The 22,739-nt window shown below is 38.1% G+C and overlaps 2 protein-coding genes across 5 annotated transcripts; both read right to left on the bottom strand.

Moving 5' to 3' along the window:
• Positions 1-17: 17 nt before the first annotated feature.
• On the bottom strand, positions 18-10,634 carry blm (BLM RecQ like helicase). 4 transcript variants are annotated; one of them, XM_023287777.3, is made up of 22 exons: positions 10,281-10,633; positions 9,591-9,651; positions 8,927-9,500; positions 8,677-8,812; positions 7,343-7,446; positions 7,106-7,220; positions 6,332-6,999; positions 5,820-5,996; positions 5,621-5,739; positions 5,105-5,218; positions 4,872-4,970; positions 4,627-4,775; positions 4,410-4,516; positions 3,883-4,043; positions 3,229-3,424; positions 2,895-3,085; positions 2,660-2,804; positions 2,324-2,523; positions 2,025-2,220; positions 1,815-1,937; positions 591-801; positions 18-468 (listed from the first exon to the last, which is right to left on the bottom strand). In XM_023287777.3, the coding sequence occupies exons 1-22, from the start codon at positions 10,373-10,375 to the stop codon at positions 279-281; spliced, it is 4,131 nt and encodes a 1,376-aa protein (XP_023143545.2). In that variant the 5' UTR covers positions 10,376-10,633; the 3' UTR covers positions 18-278. The 4 variants fall into 4 exon arrangements, with proteins under 4 accessions (XP_023143545.2, XP_023143544.2, XP_023143543.2 ...); XM_023287776.3 differs by having other exon boundaries at positions 591-798; positions 8,927-9,651; positions 10,281-10,634; XM_023287775.3 differs by having other exon boundaries at positions 8,927-9,651.
• Positions 10,635-11,632: 998 nt separating this feature from the next.
• Positions 11,633-16,936, bottom strand: ctsh (cathepsin H; the record flags this gene model as incomplete). Its single annotated transcript, XM_023287771.3, has 12 exons — positions 11,633-11,999; positions 12,086-12,211; positions 13,030-13,136; positions 13,220-13,288; positions 13,398-13,479; positions 13,584-13,639; positions 13,742-13,828; positions 15,920-16,024; positions 16,101-16,171; positions 16,251-16,356; positions 16,571-16,602; positions 16,768-16,936. Coding segments are annotated over 12 exons (1,080 nt in total), but the record flags the coding sequence as incomplete, so codon positions are not given.
• Positions 16,937-22,739: the final 5,803 nt, after the last annotated feature.

The following is a 22,739-nucleotide window of genomic DNA, read 5'->3' as shown; positions in this document are numbered from 1 at the left end:
GAAGCAAGAATCATTAATGGAATTTCAGTTTCTTTAATATGAAAATAAAAAGTACACAAAGAGGGGAATGAAGTTCTCCAGTCAGTCTCCAAATAAATTTTACAACAATGTACAATAAAAAAAATCAGGATAGACAACATGCATTAACTGTACAGAGCTTAAATATACAGTTTTAGCTGTTCCAGTATAAAGTTGTGTTTCAACAGGAAAATAATTTACAACAATATAATGGTTTGAAAATGTAGTGACAAGTTGTAAGATGCAGAGACAAAAAGCTCTCAGCTCAAGTGTGAAAATGCCGGCTTTAAGAAAGGTCGCTGGTTGCTTTGAGGCATCGGGGCGGCCAGGAATCCTGGTTTCCTACCCGCTGATGTGTCTCCTGCTGAGCCCATGAACCCTCGACCTGCACCTCTGGATCCACCTGTGGAGCCGGACGATGACCACGACTTATTGCTGCTGTAGCCACGACTGAATCCACATCAGCAGCACAGCAACACAGGAAAAGTGGCGGAAAGAGCAAAGAGGATTGCGAAGCTTTTAGCTAAATATGATGAACAAGTACGAAATGTGAAGACAAAAACTCTACACACCCTTTGTAACTGGAGCCTGAGTTGCCAAATGCTTTTTTCTTCTTGGAATACTTGAAGAATGGGGCTTTCTTTCTCTTTTGCCCCTGTGCAGTGTTATTACGGAAGTAGGTGGAGGACTCTGCATCATCCTCGTCATCGTCGTAATCTATACGTGCGCGGCCTCGTGTCGTGTCAATCCAACCGTCTTCACCACTCTCAGTCTGCTCCTCTGCTGAAGACAGAACATAGTGTTAACATACGGATGTGTAAAGACTAGTGCTGGGCAACGATTCACATTTTTCATCGCAATATAACAATACGATTAATCACAGAACATCATGCGATTAATTGCAATAGATCGCACTGTTGTACATAAGATTAAATCACAAATTTAAAAGTAATGTATTCCGCATTTTTATTTTTAAAGTACTGCTATATGAACAAAAATGCAATCACATTTGGTTTGCAAACACTTTAAAGTGCTTTTTAACAGCAGTCTTCCCTTTACACAGCAGCAAAAATATTTCTTGTAAATCTCAACCTAAACATTAATGTAAATCAAAGCTATTTGCCACGGCAAGGGCATTAACATTGTATCTGGTTTGTTCTAGAAAAAAAATGGACTCCAGAGCCACGATCAAAACAATATAACAGGAACTTTCCCAGCATCTGTATTCTTATTTTTTTCTGAACAGGTACCAGCAGAAACATTTTTCTTTTATCAGTGAGCAGCATAAACAGTCTATGCATTGGCGACTATAGCCCAGGTTGAGGCTCATGCGTGCCGTCATTCGTTGATCCAAAGAACGTTCCTCAGACCGACATCTTCTACAAAAATAACTGGAATGCAGTCTATAGCTAACTACTTTGCTGCGGCATCTGTTAGCTTGTCTTCTTTTAGTTTATCTCTATTTCTTCCACATGCTGCATCCAACCAGTCTGCCGAAGCCTCCCTCCACCGTTAGTTTGGGTGAGACGTGATGACGCTCATCCCAAGTCCTGATCACCATCCAGCCCTCCTGTGACCCAATTTTTTGTCTGTGTATTCAGAGCCTTTGAGCAAAGTACTTTCACAATAATAATAATACTAATAATATAAAAACCTGTGTTAGCATGTGATAAAATAGTTGTCGGCCTTCGTTAATTAAAGAGGCCTAGTAAGTAGTAGCAAGTAGTACTAAACCAGTAAAGAATTTGATTAGGTGCAAATGTTAAAATGTGCAAAACTTCAGTTGGATCTCTTACCAGGCAGCTGCCACTCAGAGTATTTCTGTAGGACCTTCATGACTTCAGCTCCGTACTTCTCCAGTTTGTCCTCCGTCACACCGTCGATTTGTAGGAGGGCTTCAGGGTCAGAGGAAAGCTTCTCTGTTTGGAAAAAAAAAATAGTGTGACGATTTTTAAAATGCTACTTATAAATCAGGAAACAATTGCAGCTATTATGTTTACAATTACCAGCTATCTTTTTCAAAGTGGCGGTAGAGAAGATGTTGTAATAGTGAATGCTAAACGCTTTGCCAAGCTGCTTGCACAGATCTGTCAGCTCCTTCAGACACTCCTGGACCATCTTATCTCTCTGGGAGACGTTCTTGTATGCAGCAGCTTTCTGTTTCCTGATGGTCGATGCACTCTCTGTCTCATAGAACTCCACCTAAGGAAAAAAAAAAAAGCGTTAGTTAGTGTTTAATGTTTTGATTAAAATGTAACACTTCAGTATTCATATTCTATACTTCATATGGCCCTAAACCCATTACCTGCATGTGTCCAGACAGCACGTTCATGGCTTTTGTTCCAGCAGAGATATAAGACACAGCTTGACCGTTGACCGTGATGTAAAGGTCCTCAACCAGGATATTATCCAGAACCAGCTTTTTGAACAGACGGTCAGCATTATGTCTGGAGTAGGCTCCCCCAATCCCAAACATTCCCGTCTGTATCTTGGCAGATTTAGATCCTGACAAAAATAAAAGTTCCACAACATGGGACCAATTAGAATACAAACACAGCAGTATAAGGTATCTCTCATACGTCATACTAGTTTCATTGTTGCAAACTGCATTTTTTACAGCAGGCGTGTGCATGTACTGTACCTATGAAGATATCCACCAGCATGTTCAGTGTCAGTCGGTTTTGCTGAGCTGTCCTGCCATACTTGGATCCAACTTTCTCACAGTTCTCCTGGACGAACCGCGCAATCTTCTTCACATCTTCAGTCACATTTCTCATCTTGTATTGCTGCGTACAGAAACATTCAAACAATGATCTATCAGAAATGGCCAAGTAGATATGTTTTCTATAACTAATGAAGGAAGAAATGACTCCTACATTGGGTTTGGCACAGTTGTCACAGCTGACGTCTGGATGGTCCTTACAGAAGCTTTTGTTGAACTTCAGCTCCCCAAAGTATGCGAGCAGCTGAATTCTTCTGCACTCCATCACGTTCTCACAGAAGTGCACCATGCTGTGCAGGTTGTTGTAATGAGTGGCCTTGGCGTGTTTGTCACCTTCTCTGTCCACTGTGACAGCATAAGAAGTATGTGAGACTACTACCAAAACAGATTAACACATTGCATGAAACTAGTATATATAATCACCAAATTACCACAGTGACCCATATAACCTTTAAATGCAAAAAGAAAGTCCTATATCTGCCACGTACTGCTGATAATCCTCTTGATACGGTGGACGTCAGCGTAAGAGTAGAAGAGAATGCAGTGAGAGATCTCTCCATCCCTGCCAGCTCTTCCTGACTCCTGGTAGTAACCCTCCACTGATTTAGGCAGACTAGCGTGGATCACATAGCGCACATCTGGCTTGTCAATGCCCATGCCAAAGGCTATGGTGGCACAGATGACCTGGTAGACAAAAGAGAAACAAAAGCAATGTGCAGAATGTCTCAGCTTATACTTTAAATCCTTTAAACATCTACTGGTTTGCAATATGTTACAAGATATTTGTGTTTTGTATCAAGTATCTAGTCTACCAAGTTTAAGAAAAATTTTCATAGATATTATACAGTCGTTGACTTAAGTCAGAGTTCCGTTCCGTTCGTTGGTGTTTCGCCCTGTTCCGAGCGTTTTATTGTAGCCAATTTCACTTCCATGGAGATGCCATCAGAAGAGTTTGATTTACATTTGGGAGCCATAATGAAGGGCTAAAAGTTAGCGAATGTAGCACAATCCAAGGTGGCGTAAACAAAGCAAAAACGTACTCGTCGTTCCACGTAGCCTTTTCCAACCTAACGACGAAATGCCGTAGGTCGATGACGTTGTAAACCGAGGACCCCCTGTAAAAGACTGAGGTGTGAACTGACCTGGCAACCGTCCTGATTGATCCATTTAGTCTGCACATATTCTCTGTCACCGTCACGCAGTCCTGCGTGATATGCCAGAGCTGATATCCCTGCTCTCTGCAGACTCTCTGCCATGGCGTCGCAGTCATTGCGAGACAGGCAGTAGACAATTCCAGAGTCGCCTGCAACATGCAGAGACGATTTAAGACTGGATCATTTAAAACACGGTCATTCTTTTACTGTAAGGCTACTTATAAAACCTGGTAATCATTTGACAAAAAATGAATTTAAAGTAGCTTAAGAATGTTACGTTCCAGCAGACATTCATAATATGCAGTTACCAAACATCATCTTGATGAGGTGTGAAAAATGATTATACAACATAATCTACAGGACTGTTCTGCTTTCTGACTTACTGTTCCTTCAATGTGATTCAGATATGTCAGACCTCAAAGGGTTCATACAGGGTTGAATTTCTAACAGAGCAGTTACGACAGCATTCTGAAAATAGCATGAGCTGGGATCAGAAAAAGTACTGAATTATTTACGTGGGTAGTGCTTCTTGATCCAGCAGATGCAGTCCTCGTCAACCTTTTTGGGTTTCTTGGGCAGCACAGAGTACTTCAGGTTTGTTCTGTTGAAGCTCATGGTAAACCTGAAAATACATTGCATGGAAAATGCACAGTTACTGATGGCTGTCTCAAGTGAGCCACAAACAACAATGCAGCTGTGAATCTAAGAGAGAGCTTGAAAGTGAACACATACACTTGTGGACGAGTCATATTCAGCTGGTTGAGGATGTCTTTCTGCACACGGGGAGTGGCGGTGGCCGTCAGAGCCATCATCGACACACTGGGGAACCTCTGACGCAGTTCATGCAATTTCTTGTAGTCCGGACGGAAATCATGGCCCCACTGAAAAATTTAAAGTGATAGAATGTTTGCCAATTGATGTTACAAAAAATAAAAGCATACTGCAGATTGTGTGTACATTAAAGCTGAGGAACACACCTGACTGACACAATGGGCCTCATCTATGACGAACCGGGCCAGAAGCTCTCGCTCGTACAGGTTCTGCAGTGCGGAGATCAACTTGTTACTTGCACTCACCTTGGGAGAAAAGAAAAAGATTCATCAATCATTTAATGTTCAAAAATCATAGCTACTGCTAACGTTAATTACAGCAAACAAGAAAACCCATTTGACAAAGCCTTCCTATATATGTGAGAGTAAAAAAACCTCACCTTTTCAGGTGTGACGTAGAGCAGTTTAATAATGGGGTCTTTCCTGGAAAGCTGCATATAAATCCTTTGTGCTTCACTGTCGCTTTTGTCACCGGATAGACTTGTTGCTGGAATCTAAAAAGTGGGACATTACAAAATAACTGATATAGGGCATTGAGGATTATCTTCTTTATCAATTTATCTGCTAAATGTTTCTATATTACTGGTTTTGTCTTTAAAACATGAAAAGAAATTAAGAATGGTCATCACAATTTCCAACTGCCCAAGACAACACTATTAAATGTCTTGTTTTATCTGACCAACAGTCTGAATCCCCAATATAATAGATGTACTACAATGGAATACCAAAAAAGCCAAAAAATTCTCAAATGTGAGGTCATGAAATTGCAGATTCTGCATTATTTTATTGTTTCGTTACTTAATTCATCAATTTGCAAAATATTTTTCCTAATCTTTAATTGATCAGCTTATCATTGCAGCTCTTAATTTCAGACAGGTGGAAGTAAATATACTTACATCTAGGGTGGTGAGTTTCTGGATCTGGTCTACAATAAGCGACTTGAGTGGGGAAATAACCACAGTGACTCCCTGTGAGATGCAGGCAGGCAGCTGGTAGCACAAGCTTTTACCTCCACCTAAAAATACATCAGTTTGAGAGATTTGGATGTCTTCACTGCAGTTGTTCCGCAGCTACTCTAAATGTGTTTCTACTAACCTGTTGGCATCAAAACAAATGTGTCTTCTCCCAGAATTGTAGCATTAATTGCTTCCAGTTGATTAAATCTGAACTGGTGAAGTCCAAAACGCTTGTGAAAGATCTTCATCATCTCTGGTGAGTGGGAGAAGTTAAACCCTCTGAAGCGATCATGAGCTGGGTTTCTGAAGGTGGGCTCTGCAAAAAGAGATATAAAAACTGAGATGGTGAAAATGCACCACCTGAACATTGACCTACATTATAAATTCCCTAAATCAGGCCCAGTATTTATGAAACTTATCCAAACATCTTCTGTGTTGGGTAGGACTATTAGGTATTCCTACAAAATGTTATATTCAAGTACACTGTAAATTGAAATTAATAATAATGCCTCGATGGATACAGGCTGATGAAATTCTTTAACAATAAAAATATGCATTGCTTGAAGAATTTTGTGTCCGATAGAGACAACTTCTTGTTTTCAGATGCTTCACAAGCTGTGATTCATATTCTTTCAGCCCTCATCGACTTGCCTGGAGAACAAATCTGTGAAGGCTTTGGTGCAGAAACGGGTGTCGTTGGTTTCCTCTCCCATGAGAACTTGCATGGCCCCCCCTCTTTCACTGTTGTCGTCACAGTGCTGGAGTTCTGTGTAGAAACTGATGTAGTTGGGGGTTCGTCAAAGTACTCAGGGATGTCACAATCATTGAAGTCATCTATGTCAAAGTCGTCGATGTAGAAGTCGTCTGGTATATCGTCTGCAGCTGTAAACATTGGGGTGTTCGTTTTTGTCTGCACACCGGTCTCTGTCTTGGGTGAGAAGAAGAGATCTGGGTCCTCAACATCCGTGCTCTCTTTCTTAGAGAACTTAAAAGATGGTTTTATGAGGCTGTGGGCTGATGGAGAGTCACAGAAACTCTCATTTTCCACACATACTGTTGTGCTAGTGTTACTGTGCAAGGGCTTTAAATCAATAATACTGTCAGAGTGATCAGATTCATAATCCACGGAGATGACTGAAGATCTGCTGCGCTGAGGAGCGTTCTTGGAGTCCACAGGCACGGAGCTGATGTACAACACACCACTAGAGGTGTCACACCTAGAAGAAGACGTTTCCTTAAAGCTAGATTCAGAAGCCACAGTGCTGTCAGGCTGCTGCATCTTAAACAAAGAATCATCACCAGTTGCAAGAATCCTCTTTCTGCAGGGCAAAGACAGACAACTATAGTCACACTGAGATATCATTACACATCATGAATGACAACAAAGCTTTTTTTTTTTTTTTTTTTTTACTCAAATGAACACACCTTTGAGCCCTCTTCAGTAAAAGTTCACTTCCACAGGACAGAGTGATTAGTTCATGTTCAGGGATGGAATCAACAAGAGCACAAATGGACTCCATGATGCTGAAGAGTTGCTCATCTGTTAGGTGTTCAGAAAGGGAAAAAAAGTCCAATTAATGAACAAAATCATGAATGAACAAAATTCTTTTTAACAAAAGGATCTCATTGTTTGGATAAATCAGAAAAAAGCATAACACCCACTTGTTTTGTCTTTTGACTTGCAATGAGAGGATTCGTGTCGTGTTGTGATGGGACCCTTTGATTGCACAGGATTGTCTCTGCTTTGAACATCAGCAGAGTTTGGTCTGTTTCAAAAGAAGAAATTTAGTTAAGTCCTGCTGACTGCAAATATGTAAACGTAAGGGTGTTTGCATGATAACTATATACATTCAAAGGAATCAAAGATGATATTGGCATATGCACCAATAAAAGTTATCAGTGCAATGAAATTTTGAGCTCGCCGTCTCTCTACCTAGTGCCATAATCTACCTGATTACAGAATGCGTCCTTTCAAAATATTTATATATACTGACATGGACAAAATACTGACTGCAAAAAGTGCATGTACAGAAAAACAAAATCATGTGGAATATTTATGGTTCAAAGATTCAAGATGTGCAAAAAAAAAATCCAATATTTGCGGGAACATCATAAGTACTTGGGTTGATGATGCGGAGAAGAGAAATTTAGGGGTGAAGCAGTGGCTCGGAAATGTTAAATAGTTTCATGGCAAAGGGCAGAAACTGGCAAAAAACCTTGAGGATCTGTTTAAGATTCATGTAATATTTGCTGAGCGACCGATAGTACTGGGTGGGGTGCTGGTGGGTGAGGTCCCTGATAATGTTACTGGCCTTTCTGGGCACTTTTTGAGCACTCTTCGATACTACATGCAATATCATGGGCTGTAGCTATGATTGTATTGATTTGCAGATGATTTAAACTGTGTGAGGCACTCAAGAATTAGCCTCAGCAAAATTGTGCCCACTGTAATCAATGTACTGTCAGAACTAATATGGTTAGGTTGCACATGTGACTTAGGAGTTAAATCACTGGCCAGGACAATCTGTCATGTAACATTGGCTGGGGATCTACTATGTTGTATTCTTGTTTGTATAACAGCAGGTGTAGCACCTTCCAGATGTGTATATTTAGAGCTCATAATCAAAAAAACTGAAACAAAGAAACAACATAGCTGGGCTTAGAGTTTGGAAGAAAAGCAATATAGTTCAGTTTATTGTGTTTCACTGTGCTTATTGGCATATTAGGAATTTGCTTTACATACTACTCCTTTCAGCTATCTTAAAATTTTATCTGTCTCAATGCATCACTACAGAGAAAACATTTCTAGCAGTAGGGTGAACTTATAACATGAAGATTAATAGAAGGACTAATTAACTGTGATCATTGTGGTTTTAGCCACAGACTATATAAAAAAAATGTATGAAAACTTGAAGAATCATCTCATTCTCTACCATGTACACACTGTAAATCTGTGAAAACAAAGGTAAAACACATAATTAAATGAAAATACTGACCTTTTCTCCAATACTGAGGTTGCATAAGAGATCTCATTGCTGACTGGTGAAGGAGGAACATAATCAAAGTCATCTTCAGGCTCAGAGTTGTTGTCAAGATTGATTACCTTTGGGTCTATCCATTTTTTCTTACTGTCTGAAAAGCCAAAAGATATCCCACATTAGCTTGTGTGTGTGTTTTACGCTTCAATGCGTTGAAAGTTTGTATCTACTACCAAGTACAAATAAGATAAAATAAACAGTCAGTTACCTGCGCTTTCTTCAAAGGGCTCAGATGGAGCATCGCAATCTTCTTCACTATCAATAACGTGTGCAGGGGGACGTCTTCTGGTCACTTTAACAGGAGAAACAGGAGAATCCTCGAAGCTGGGACATGGTGAAACTGCAGCTTTATCAACACTGCACTCCGGTTCATCTGTTTCCATACAAGAGTCCTCACCAGTCTGTGTCTTAGGAGAGGCATCATGGTGTAGTTTCTCTGAGAATTTTGCTATTTTTTCAGTAGCAGATGACAGTAGCTTGCTGCTTTTTCCTGATGTTTCCGAACTGAATGAATCGTTTTTTGTTTTGGCAGGCGTTTCAAAGTCGTCAAAATCATCCCAGTCGTCCATCGGGATACCAAGAGATGCATCCAGACTTGGGGAATTGATTTCTTTGCCACTAGAAAACTGGTTGTCAGATTGAGCTGGAGCCGCCTTAAAACTAGACACTGCTGCAGGAGTCTGACATGCAGGAGAAGGGCTACTTGCTTGGTTGATGGAGTCTGACTCACATTTTGAGCTGACAGGAAAGAAGTTGATTTTGGACTTTTGAGGTCTCTCAAGCTTGTTTGAAAATGTCAAAAGAGACTGAGTTACCAAACTGTTCTTAGGGACATTGACATTCCTGTTTGCCAGAACATTTGAGCTGATTACCTTGGTAGCGACTTCCACTTTGGCCGTACCTGATGAGGACTTCTTTTTGAAAGAAAAGGCCCTGAAAAATACACACAACAGAGCATGACATTATAAAGATAAAATATGACAGTCAAAACAAAGGTGTCGGCCATACATCTGGATATTTGTAGGCTTTGTAGGACAGACAGTCTCTATTTTTGAATGTATCTTTTGTTTCTATCTAAAAACCTGATGAACACAACAACTGCTGATGACTCTGTCTGAGCATTAACATATACAAGCTACTCAAAGGCGACACGGTGGATTTGTTTCCGGAGGCCAACCTGGTGGGAGCAGCAGTGCAGTGGAAGGCGGTGCAGTCCCGGGAAAACAGGTCAGACTGTTCAGTGGTTCCAAGTGATTACACCTGGCAGTGTAAAATAGCGTTCAATTATTGTGGATTTACTGTCTCTATTGTTTTTGCTGCTACAGAAAACAGCTGAACAGAAACACGTTTTATCCGACTTGAAAAAGTTCATGTCACGGGGTGAAACTACTTCCGGATAGGGGGCCCAAAGCAACAAACGAGTATTTGTAAGTAAACTCCAACAAAGCCCACACATACCTTTTGTGCTAATATTACTGAGGAGTGTTAAGTTAGCACAGCTGACAGCTCAAAGCTAACGGTTACCTGGTGTTTTCACTTCGTGGTAGTTTGACCTCACTTACCCCGTTTTAGGTTTAGCCAGACACAGCTTGCTTTGAGCAGCATTGCTGTGCCTCGCCAGCTGTTCCTTCAAGTTGTTTTGTGGAAGATCTGACATTGCTGTAGTTGAGTAGCTGAGTTAGCGAGTGTTAGCTGCTAGCAAGTCGAGCTCAGTTCATGAAGAGGCGACCGGTTTCTTTAGCAGTGCACGAAACACGAAATAATACAACTCTCCGGAGTCAGGCGCTTCGCTGGTGTCTCCTCTGGGGTGTAAATCGGTCCTGGTCATTAAATCTAAACGGTTGTAATTACTAGTTTAATATCAACGCTAGTCAATGTTCAAATCGGAAATACGAAGACACTGGATTTTGCGCCCAATCAACAAACAGACTCCTTATTGGCCGACGCTAAAGTGGAAGTAGGATTCTGGGAAATGTAGTCGTACGACATTCACTCAGGAGATACACGTTCTTATTCAGAAAAAAAACAAACTAAACAGAACTAAATGCTCTTAGAGTGGCATAATGCAAGTTTCAAGACTTTATCAAACGAAAAATGCTGGCTTAAAATAACATTGTAAAATCAGCCATTGTACCTTAGCTTAACCTTAACTTAGAAGTGACTCCAATGTTTCCATGGTAACGTGCAGCGACCCTTGCTGACAAGTGGCTTCAATTAACAAAAACATGGCACATAATTTAAGAGAGGAAAGAGTTCATCAAGTAATTCGCTTGAAAGTTTTATACCAAATTCTGCTTTTTGTGTCGTTCCGTTCTGCACTGAATTTTCCCAGTAAAGCATCATTGTAGCTGCTACATTCTTAATCATCATCATACCAACACACAAGGACTAGAGATCCTAGCAAGAGCAATATAATAAGAAACAGCCATCACAGCAAAATGTGAATTTATTTACTCTCAAAACATTATTAGTTACAAAGTTAATGTAATCTGGAAAGAAAAAAAGAGTAAAAAAATAAAGATAGCTTAATTTGCCTATTATTTAAGACAATGATATACTTTTCTTTCATGCAGATGGCAGGATTTGCCCCAAGTAGGAAAAAAATCCACATTAATATTTAAAACTTTACCTACCTTACCTTTGATTCTGGTATCAGTGGAAATATGTAGCAGTGGTTTATTTCTGGTAAATGCTCACCATTTACTAAAGTTAGGCTGAATCACAAAATCAGTCTAGATAAGCTTTGCCTATTGCATCTACGCATGAAAGCTTAGTAAAATGTTATATAAAAATTATTTTGCATTTTTGTGGTCCTTTTGTCTTTCTGTAATCTTAGATTTGAACTTCTTCAGTCATTATCACTGTATTGATGATGGGTATCTTTCAGGTATATGTAAACAAATACTCGAGCACACAGATTAAATAGATTTTATTAGTAAAATTTAAGCACATTATTATTAAAAAGATTGGTAGTTAAGTGATCATTTCAGACATACTGATTATATAGTGTATATGACCTTGGTATGGCTTAATCTGTCCTTCAGTAGAGGTAAAAACACAATCCCTTTTGCAGAAACATACTCTCCATAGAAAAACTGGCTACTCATTGTATAATGAAAAAGAAAAGTGTAACAATCCTAAAAAAAAAAAAAACCCTGGATGGTAAACAAGAAAATATTCTGCTCTTTTTTTGTGTAGAATCATATAAAAATCACACCACTGGGAAAGATGAGCAGGCAGCGAGGCCACACATGTTCTTCCCACGTTCGATGAAGAAATATCTGTGAGAGGAGAACACTGTTGTTATCTTTCTTGTTTGTATACATTTAGTAATACTTCCCTACATGTGACTGAATAGAAAATGTACCCATTCATGCCCCAGCTGGAGCCCCAGGAGTTCTTCACTATCCAGTAAGTGGTACCGTTGTCTTGTCCGTAGCCGACAGCCAGGACTGCATGGTTCACCTTGTCTGTGGTGTTGTGACATTCAGTGCTGAAAGCAGGAAGAAAAGTAAGTTACATTTGACTTTATACGCAGGACAGCTTTGATAAGGAATGAGGAACTAGACCTATAAATAACCTAGCAACTTCCCCGACAGACTGAAAAGGCCTTTGCTTAAGTTCAAATGACTTTTATACACTAGAATGTGTATAAAAGTAAAAATCTAACTATACTGAATTAACAGCAGTTGTTGTTGGGAGTAAATTTTACATTATCTTGGCAAAAATCCGAATAAACCTTAAGTGGTTTTGACAAGTGTATTAGTACATACAAACTTGTTTGTGTACGTGTCCAAAGGAAATCATTTTAAAAATAAAAAGGGACAAAGTTTTTGTCTAATAGTTGTATTCATTTCTCACATTGTCATTTGCTGATAAATGAGTGAAGAATATTAAAGTTGAATCAGGTGGTATTTCAGGTGTGTCAAATTACAAAAGATTACATAATAATGAGTCAAGGAATTATCTAATCTGTGCGAAACTAATGTAAAAGTCTCTTCAGTCTGAGTTATAAAAAGTTTCATAAAATCATTTTAAATACATCAGTGCTTTGAGATTTTAAAATATTCAGACTGAGCATCTGTAAACTAGTACTCCTGAGGGTTCAAGTTAAAGTGATATTTCCAAAAGATGTACTGTACTATAAGAAAACTTTGGGCTTCAGCAGCATATATGAGCCTTTTTATGGGCCACCAGGGGGAAAAAACATCTTTAAATAAATCATTAACTGTATCTATTTGTGTCAGTCTAACGATTATCCCAACATCTCACTGCGTTCAGTGATTTATAAAGATAAAGAGTTCGTCTCACCTGGTGTACACACCCTTGGAGTAAAGCATGAAGTCAGAGGTCACCTCAAAGGCGAAGCTGACAGGATTGCGTGTGGCGACAGCGTCCACCATCTCCATCTCATTGTACTGACGGGAAACAAAATAACTTCATTATTCTCTCACTTCAACAAAGGCATCTGTCTTAAAGAAATCCATTAACATTCACTCACCGCGGTTACGTTCATCACCTCCTTCACAAAAGCAGCGGCCAGGTGAGGTCTATACATACAAGTACCTTCCTAATATACCAAAAAATAGTTGAAATCAAAAGCTGTTAGGTATGTTACTTAAAAGCTTATATGTTTAATATTTAAGTTTATGCTGTTAGTATTGTAGCTGATTATTTACAACAGCTTTGTATGGGTAGTCTGTCTCCGTCATTAGCCCCTTGTTGTACATGATGTATTCAAATGCTTGACTGGGAAGACCGCTGAAAGACAAATTAAGATCTTGTTATAAAATTGTGACTGATAGACACAGCAGTTGTTGCAGGGAAATTATCAAAGCATATCAAAGCATATGTTTGGCTCTCACCCTTTACATCCATGGTTGTTGAAATCCTGAGCGCAGTCTACCAGCTGTTGTTCCGACTATGAAAATTGGTTAAAGATTACAGTAAATACTCTTTGCCCAATATGATTTTTTTTTAAAGCAAGAGTAGCAGTTTTAAAGAAGAAGTGAAATTAAGTCACCAGTGGTAAGAGCCTCCCAGTGGCGATAGCAGCAACAGACTCCAGACAGCCGGTTGTGGAAAAAGTCCAGCAACTACCACAAGGTCCCTTTGGTGCAAAAGAAAAAAGGAAAAAACAGTAGGATGTTTACTGAATGTTTGTTGACATATAATGCAAAGTAACGAGATAGAAATAAATATGCAAGCAATCTTCCAGGAATGTATTATATCTGTAGGTACCAAACCTTTTCTCCAAGGCCTCAGTTTGGAGGCTAAAAAAAAAATTCACACACCCTCCTTAATCTGCAACAATAGGGCTTTTTATCACAACAGTTACAGTGGCAACGGCCCAGCACCACATTTTTCCAGCTGTCAATAGCGCCTCCATTTCGCATTGCATCATGGGAGATTCATGCCCAGTCAAAGTTTTTTTCTAGCACTCATGCATTCCTTGTTTTGTTTGCATTCCCTCTGTGAACACAGTAATATTTTAATCTATTGTCTAACTCAGCAGCAATGTTCTGTCAATGTTGAGATCCACAGTGGTGGAAAAAAAACAAATACATTTATTCAAGTACTGTATTTAAGTACAGTTTTGACTTAAATACTGTACAAATTGGGTGTTTGTACTTTACTTGAATAATTCTATTTTCTGATTCTTTATACGTCTACTACACTTTCCATTTCCTACAAGAAATAGAAAGTGTAGTAGACATTTAAAGAAACTGAAAATAGAATTACTAGTTACATTGTAGATTTAGTTAAATATAAAGATTAATTATGATGTAGTATTAAAAACAGATTAGCATAAAAGTTTTTGATCCCCTAGGGAGACCTCACAACCCAGCAGATAAACAATAGAAAGTAGCTAGATCACTATTACCAACTTCAATGTTGACAGGGTCAGTATATAATTGAGGGACTTTTGAAGTCCATGGGATATATCTTGCATAAATTTTTTATGTTTTTTTATGTCCACTATGATCTTGTCTTTACAAATTCCAGAATTATTTATTCTAGAAACAATCATTTATCAATAAAAAATGACTGGATATCACAAAAATGTCAATTAAATAACCATCTGAATTTAAAAACAACCACTTTCCAATTAGCTAAACATTTCTTTTCAGGCAATATATCAAATTTTATATGGAAAATAACAAATTGCATCTGTGTCCGAGAAATAACTTTCAACTAAGTTACTCATTACAGAAACACCTCTCAATGAAGTGTGTTAATTCCAGATCACATGACCTGCTCCACATGATGTCATTTCTGAAGAAAAGACTGGCAAGACTCCAAGGCTTTCTGAGTTATTTAATATAAAGTAGTGTGTGAGTCAAGTGTGGATTTATCGCATTTCAACAGGTTTACCACAATATCTTTATAAATAACTTTCGATTTCAATTTTACTCAATTGTATATATAATATTTTAGAAGAATCTTTCTCTGAAAATGCCATGTGGTGTTTGGTTATATGCGGCCATGTTGATTTTAGGCCTGAAAACAGCAAAAAACATCAACTATGATACCTGTCAATTATGTTACAAAAAGTTCTGCAATTATATATTGACCCGTCACATTAAAGTTGCCATATAATTGTTTTTGAACATGATTGCATGTCTCCAATGACTCTAAAGATCCAAAGCATATCAGAAAACACATTTCTTTTGTCCCCATGGATCGGAAAATGTGTGTAAGTTAATCGGGTTTGCATCCTGTTGTGGTACTCAGATTTAAATGTACAGACACCCAAAAAACGCAATTTGAACATGGCTAAAATCAGGAATATTGTAGGCATGATAGGATAAACATGGTCAATATTTTAAGGTGAAATTAAGAATACGCACTCTGGGGATGTGAGACGTACATTAATTTGTATAAGAGGGACATAATACGGGACCCTTAATATATCAAGAATGATAATTCAATAATATAATATACGTTATAGTAAAATAGGCCATTGTGCAAAATTAAGACAAATTTTACTTTTGGTACTTTAAGTGTGTTTTTATGCTAATACTTTTGTACTTAAGTACAACATCTGAATGCAGGACTTATACTTCTTGCAGACCATTTCTACAGTGTTGTGTTGCCACTTTCACTTAATCTGATTACTTCCTCCATCTCTGGAGATCCATAACTAAAAAGATAAACAATGATAATAATTGTGCATGTGAGTGTTTGTCTTAAGCTTCACCTGATTCTTCACATCGGTCACATAATTTCCTTTCTTCCTCCAGTCAATGGAGACTGGATGTGGTCCGTTGCTGCTGATGTAGCTCCCCTTGGTAGCAGAGCAGTTCTGCAAAAGACAATACTTAAAATAACTTCTGCCAAATAAAAAAATTGTAAACTGCATCCTGTTTGGTAGGTGTTACCTGTGGTTCAGACCAGAGGAACGACTTTCGAAATTCACCAAATGTCATGTCTGAAAACTGGTTCAGAGCCACTGCAGGAAGAAAAGAGGCATTTTAGAGTCTGTCACAAGAACCTGTAAAACTGTAAGTGTAAATCCAGAGAGCTCCTACTTGTGAAAGAGTGATTCCCCTCATTGTGTTTGTCAATCCTCCTCTTGTTCTCTGTGAATATCTGGAGTCTCTCATAGTACTCCTGCGTGTTGTACACTTTGTTGTGCTGCACACGGGGGAGGTTGTTGTTAACTTTTTACAGTTTAATTATATACGTGAGTGGTGAGCAGCTGTAATTATGCAGCTCACAGATGATTACCATTGAAGGCAACACGGTTACTGTGATTTTTCACGTCGGGTACTTCCTCCTAACAATACACTGAGCGTATTTTTTTCACAAATCTAGACAGGAAAACAGCATATGGGTAGATCTGACTCACCTGTGCCATCCATGACTTGAAGTGAAAGTCGTCTGAAAATAATGCAATAATATCAAAATGTGTCTGGTACACAACACAAAGCAGTAAAGACAAAGAAAACTGACGCCGTAGCGAAAAAAAAAGATGAAAGTGAAAGTTTGCGTTTACACATAATACAGCCAGATATGTGTGAAAACCGGACGATCAGAGCAGCTTACCTTGTCCAGGCAGGTGAAAAGCTGAAGTTAGAGGCGCCAAAGCAAATACGAGCAAAATCATGTTGATTTTATGAAAAGGTGCAGCCGATCGCAGCAGCAGGCGGATGAAAGTGAAGTGAAACCAAAGAGTGAACAGGAGTGAAACAGATGAGGCGATCACGAGGTGAACAGATCACACTGAGAGAAGTAGTTCCACTTATTAATATAACACAGGACGAAACCTGCATAGTCATAACGTTATAGCTCATTGGTGAAGAAATCTTTTGCTACAGATATCTTCTAGTGTCACTCCTTCATTCCATAACCCACTGTTGTTCACAATGGTCTTATCTTTTGTTATTTGCTACTGTCTGCCAGATCCCTCATCTCTTACCTTTTGTTGTTTACCAGACTCCTTCATTGAATCACCTTTTGTTCTTTGTTGTCTTCCCATCTGTTACTGATTAGCAACTATGGGCAAACTAACCAATATTCACCTTGGCATTTACACACAGCCCTCTCCCTCTGACCCACTCTCTGACCATCCCTATAAAATGTGTTCTGGGTTGGCTTACTTTCACACTCATTCTCTGCGTTGGTGGGTCAATATATAATTGAGGGACTTTTGAAGTCCATGGGATATGTTTTGCATACATATTTATTCAAAATAAAAAAAAGTATTTTATGTTCATTATAATCATGTCTTTACAAATTCCATAATTATTTATTATGGAAACAATCACTTATTAATAAAAATGACTGGATATCACTAAAATGTCAACTAAATAACGGTCTGAATTTAATAACAACCACCTTCTAATTAGCTAAACAAAAATAAAATTAGCTTTTTCAGAAGTTGTTTTGATTGTGTTCTTTTTATTAAGTTGAGTTAATCATGACAGATATTTCTTTTTGGCAATATATCAAATTTTATATGGAAAATAACAAATTGTATCTGTGTCCGAGAAATCACTTTTAACTAAGTTAACCATTACAAAAACACCTCTCAAGGAAGTGCGTTAATTCCAGATCACATGACCTGCTCCACATGATGTCATTTCCTCCTGAAGAAAAGACTGGTACAACTCCAAGGCTTTTTTAGTTATTTAATATAAAGTAGTGTGTGAGTCAAGTGTGGATTTATCGCGTGTCAACAGGTTTACTACAATATCTTTATAAATAACTTTCAATTTCAATTTTACTCAATTGTATATATAATATTTAGAAGAATATTTCTCTAAAAATGCCATGTGGTGTTTGGTTATAGGTGGCCATGTTGATTTTAGGCCTGAAAACAGCAAAATATGCCAACTAAGTCCGTGTACGGATCTGGTAATTGGATTTTCCGTTCTGAAACGGGTATTGAAAAACAAAAAACGAGTGGTTATTTGATTTTCGTTTTAAAATACAAAAATTAAATTTGAAATACAAGGCGTTTTTCCTTTTCATGATCAAAAGGGGATATACGATTTTTTTTAAATGCTTTAATTTTCGTTTTATATTTAGAATAACAAGAAAGTAAAATCAGTAAGAGACAGAAACGAAAAAAGGTCCGTTTTTTCATTTTCTGAGACCGGAAGTGGTCATCAGCAAGTGTGGAGCCAAACAGAGTCATAGACTGTACATACATTTTTTTTTCGTGAGTTTTCATGGTCAAAATGAGAGATCAGGTGGCAGATCTTAAAATAAATCAATATTGATTTTTTTATAGAGCGTTAAAGTTTTGCAAAGCCAGGGGGCGGGGCTACTTGATTGACAGTCCGGTCTGGAATGATTGACAGGTCCTATGGAGGAGGCAGCAGAGACTCTGCTCTCCTCGTTTGGATTAATTCTGATATAATAACTGTTGGTTTATTTATCGGTGCAGCAGCAGAACATTTTCCACAGACAGTTTTCCTGCCCGTTGGCTTGTTTTAACCAGTTTTCTACCTTCGGCTGATTCTACCAGCAGACACTGAAAGGACTCTGATAGTTCGGCAAGTAAATGTTTATTTTCGTATCGGTGCCGCTTTTAATGCACTTTATATGCAGCTTTAGTGTCAGATATAATGTGTGCCATGCGCTCCAGATGTTGGTGGAGTTTGTTTCAGTGTATGTTGACCAGAGAAGAAAGTTAGCATAGTAAATATTAGCTTTAATGTTAGCGATGCTAACCGAGCTAGCTGCTCAGTGGTAGCCTGATTAAAGCTAACGTAGCATCAAGCTAATGTGTTGAGTTTCATGTAAACAGCTGAAGTGTGTTGTGTTCCTGTCAAGTGGTTCATTAAGTTCATAAAACTGTGGCTGGTTGACATTAATGTAACGTTCAGGAAACTTAAATATGATTAAAACAGTAACGTTAATGTTCTAGTTGTCAGTAATCAGCTTTAATTTGAAACTAAAACAGACTCTGATAGTTTTAAATGACATCAGTTTGATTAAGTTGTTGAAAGTTGTCTCATTTGTGGTTGTGATGTTGCTGCTGATTCATTAAAAGCAGATGATCCGTGTTGAAGATACGTTTAGTTCTAGTATCAGAAGTACAAGAAGGAAAATGGAAGTTTAGTTCTGTTACATCAAAGATTTCAGAATTAAAATAACTAAATGAGTCTTTATACCTCAAACTTTATTTTTACAATAAAGAAATAATGAAATAATCACAGATAATAAAAATATAAATAGCAGAGAAAACCTGAGAGAATAATTTCCTGAAAAGTCTGTGAAGGAAAAGCAGCTTTTTTATCCTGACAGATCAGAATCAGCTCCAACATCTGCATCTGACAGCATCAAGTCAACCAGAAAGAAAAGAAAAAAGAAAATGACTTCTTTCTGATCACATCTGTTCCACTGCTCACAGTCTGCTGCTGCTCACATTCTTCACATTTATAGTCCACTTTTAAAAGTTCAGCAGACAGGTGCTCTGCTTTGGAGTGTGACGATGTCGTCGGTGATGTGGAGAGTGAAGTTTCCGTTTCACCCACAGCGTGCTTTAGGGCATCCGGGTCGGACTTGATGTTTGAAATACTGACCGACAGCTCAGATTTAACTGTCTGTAGTTCTGTTTTGATGGGGGTTAAACTTTCACTCAAAGCTGCCAGGAGCTGGGTGTTTAAAATAACTGCCGTCTCGTTACAGAGTGAAAGTAGCAGTTCCTCCTTAAGGTCAGAGATTGCAGCATCTGAGGGCCTCTTCAAAAGAAGACGTAGTTGATGAAGACGTTCTGGAGCAGGACCAGAAAGACCACGACCAAGCAGCCTTGAGATCTTAGGCAGCGTCTCCCTCAGGTGGGTGTCAACGGTGTTCATGGTCAGGTCTGTGGTAATCCCGTCAAAAAACAAAACAGGACAAAATGTAGATCATAAATCAACATGTAGCCAAAGCACTCTGTGTATAACGCCATAGTATAGGATGTAATTCAGAAAATGTCAAAGTATAGTATACTTTTCAAGAATAACATAGTATGGCCTGTAGTTCATAGTATAGCATGTCAGCAAAAAGCCCCAACTGATTATTATGTGGTTCAAAAAGTGCAAAATGAAAACGTCATAGTACTGTGTCAATTTAAAAAGCCTATAGTATAGAGTGTCGCCCAACAAACGTCATAGTATAGCATGTGGCTCAAAAAACGTCATAGTATAGCATGTCGTCCAAAAAACATCATGGTATAGCATGTCACTCTAAAAACATCATAGTATAGCCTTTGGTCCAAAAAACGTCATAGTATAGCATGTCGCTCTAAAAAAGGCATCGTATAGCATGTTGCTCTAAAAACGTCATTGTATAGCCTTTGGTCCAAAAAAACGTCATAGTTCAGCATGTTGTCCAAAAAACGTCATAGTATAGCATGTCGCTCTAAAAACGTCATACTATAGCATGTCCATCTAACAACGTCATAGTATAGCATGTCATCCAAAAAACGTCAGAGTATAGCCTTTGGTCTAAAAACGGCATAGTATAGCCTTTGGTCTAGGTTTGGTTCTAGCTTCTTTTATTTCTCGTAAAAGGCCGTAAAGGAGGCCGTGAAAAACACTCCAGAAAGGTTTTCTTTGAAAAAAAAATTATCATGAATTTTGGCGCAAAAGAACACCATAGTCTACTACGTCGAAAAAAAAATGCAATTTTTCAACATGTTGTAAAAACGTGCCATATGATGAAATAATGTAAAGGAGGCCCTGAAAAACACTGTGGTCAGCTTTTCTTTTAAAAAAAAAATCACCATGAATTTTGGTGCAAAGAAACACCATACTATACTATGTCAAAAAAGAAATGTGATTTTTCAACATGTTGTAAAAACGTGCCATATGATGAAATGATATAAAGTAGGCCGTGAAAAACACTCCAGAAAGGTTCTCTTTGAAAAAATAACCATCATGAATTTTGGCGCAAAAAAAACGTCATAGTATACTATGTTGAAAAAAATGTCGTTTTTCAAGATGTTGTGAAAACATGCCATATGACGAAGTAATGTAAAGCAGGCCCTGAAAAACACTATAGAAAGGTTTTCTTTGAAAAAAAAATCAATTTTGGCGCAAAAAAATGCCATAGTATACTATGTCGAAAAAAAAATGTGATTTTTCAACATGTTGTAAAAATGTGCCATATGATGAAATAATGTAAAGGAGGCCATGAAAAACACTCCAGAAAGGTTTTCTTTGAAAAAAAAATCATCATGAATTTTGGCGCAAAAAAAACGCCATAGTATACTATGTCGAAAAAAATGTCGTTTTTCAAGATGTTGTGAAAACGTGCCATATGATGAAATAATGTAAAGGAGGCCATCAAAAACACTCCAGAAAGGTTTTCTTTGAAAAAAAAAAATCATCATGAATTTTGGCGCAAAAAAATGCCATAGTATACTATGTCGAAAAAAACTGCGATTTTTCAACATGTTGTAAAAATGTGCCATATGATGAAATAATGTAAAGGAGGCCATGAAAAACACTCCAGAAAGGTTTTCTTTGAAAAAACAATCATCCTGAATTTTGGCGCAAGAAAACGCCATAGTACAGTTTGTGGTCAAAAATGGCCAAAAAACATCATAGTTTAGTATGTGGTCAACAATGGTGAAAAAACATGTATGATATGTCATATTTTCTTAAAAAAAAAAAAAAAAAAAAAAAAAAAAAAGCAAAATGTCATAATATAGTTTGGAGTTGTCTGTGAAAAAAAGTCATAACGTCATAAAATTGTTGTCTTAACTCATGTAATAGAAATATCAAAGTGTAGTACATTCGTAAAATGATCATAATATGGCATGTCAAAAACCGACATAGGAAGGTATTTTATGTCATCATGTAGTGTTGCTAAAAAAAAAGCATGTCGCTCTAAAAACGTCATAATATAGCATGTCGTTCAAACAATGTCATAGTATAGCCTTTGGTCCAACAAACATCATAGTTTAGCATGTCGCTCTAAAAACGTCATAGTATAGCATGTCGCTCTAAAAACGTCATAGTTTAGCCTTTGGTCCACAAAACGTTGTTTTGTCCCGGCTGTCAGAAGTAGGTGAGGAGCAACACAAAAACAGTCCAAACGCTGGTTTCCAGAGGGTTAGACGAGTACTTATTTGAAAGAGGAAGTTTACAACAACACAACATGTGAGGGGGTTAAAAGCAAATGGGTGTTAGTAAAATAAAAATAAATAAACAGAACTAAAAGTGAACTTCATGTTGACATTGATGGGCATTCCAACCAGGAACAAAGTAAAAGATAATCAATACGAAAAGAAAACTCTTCCTGTTCACCTCTTAAAACCCAAAAACACACCGCAGTAGCACCCTAAACTAAAACTACCAATGGGTTCCCTGTTTTCCTTTCTGAACAATTCAAAGGTCCCTCTCTATCTCCCCACACATCCACCAACCACTGGAACACATCTCCAAAGTTCTGCCAGGCCAGCTCAGCTTCCCCTCAGAAGAAGTTCCTCCACCTGCCAGATGAAGGAGCCTTTTGAGAGGCAGCTGGCATCGTGATTGGACTGTACTTTGGTCTGTTCCAATCCAGCTTCAGCTCCA

Source organism: Amphiprion ocellaris, chromosome 3, assembly GCF_022539595.1.
Source record: "Amphiprion ocellaris isolate individual 3 ecotype Okinawa chromosome 3, ASM2253959v1, whole genome shotgun sequence".
Classification (NCBI taxonomy): domain Eukaryota; kingdom Metazoa; phylum Chordata; class Actinopteri; family Pomacentridae; genus Amphiprion; species Amphiprion ocellaris.
Note: the sequence above shows the minus strand (reverse complement) of the source record. Positions and strands in the feature narration are given on the sequence as shown.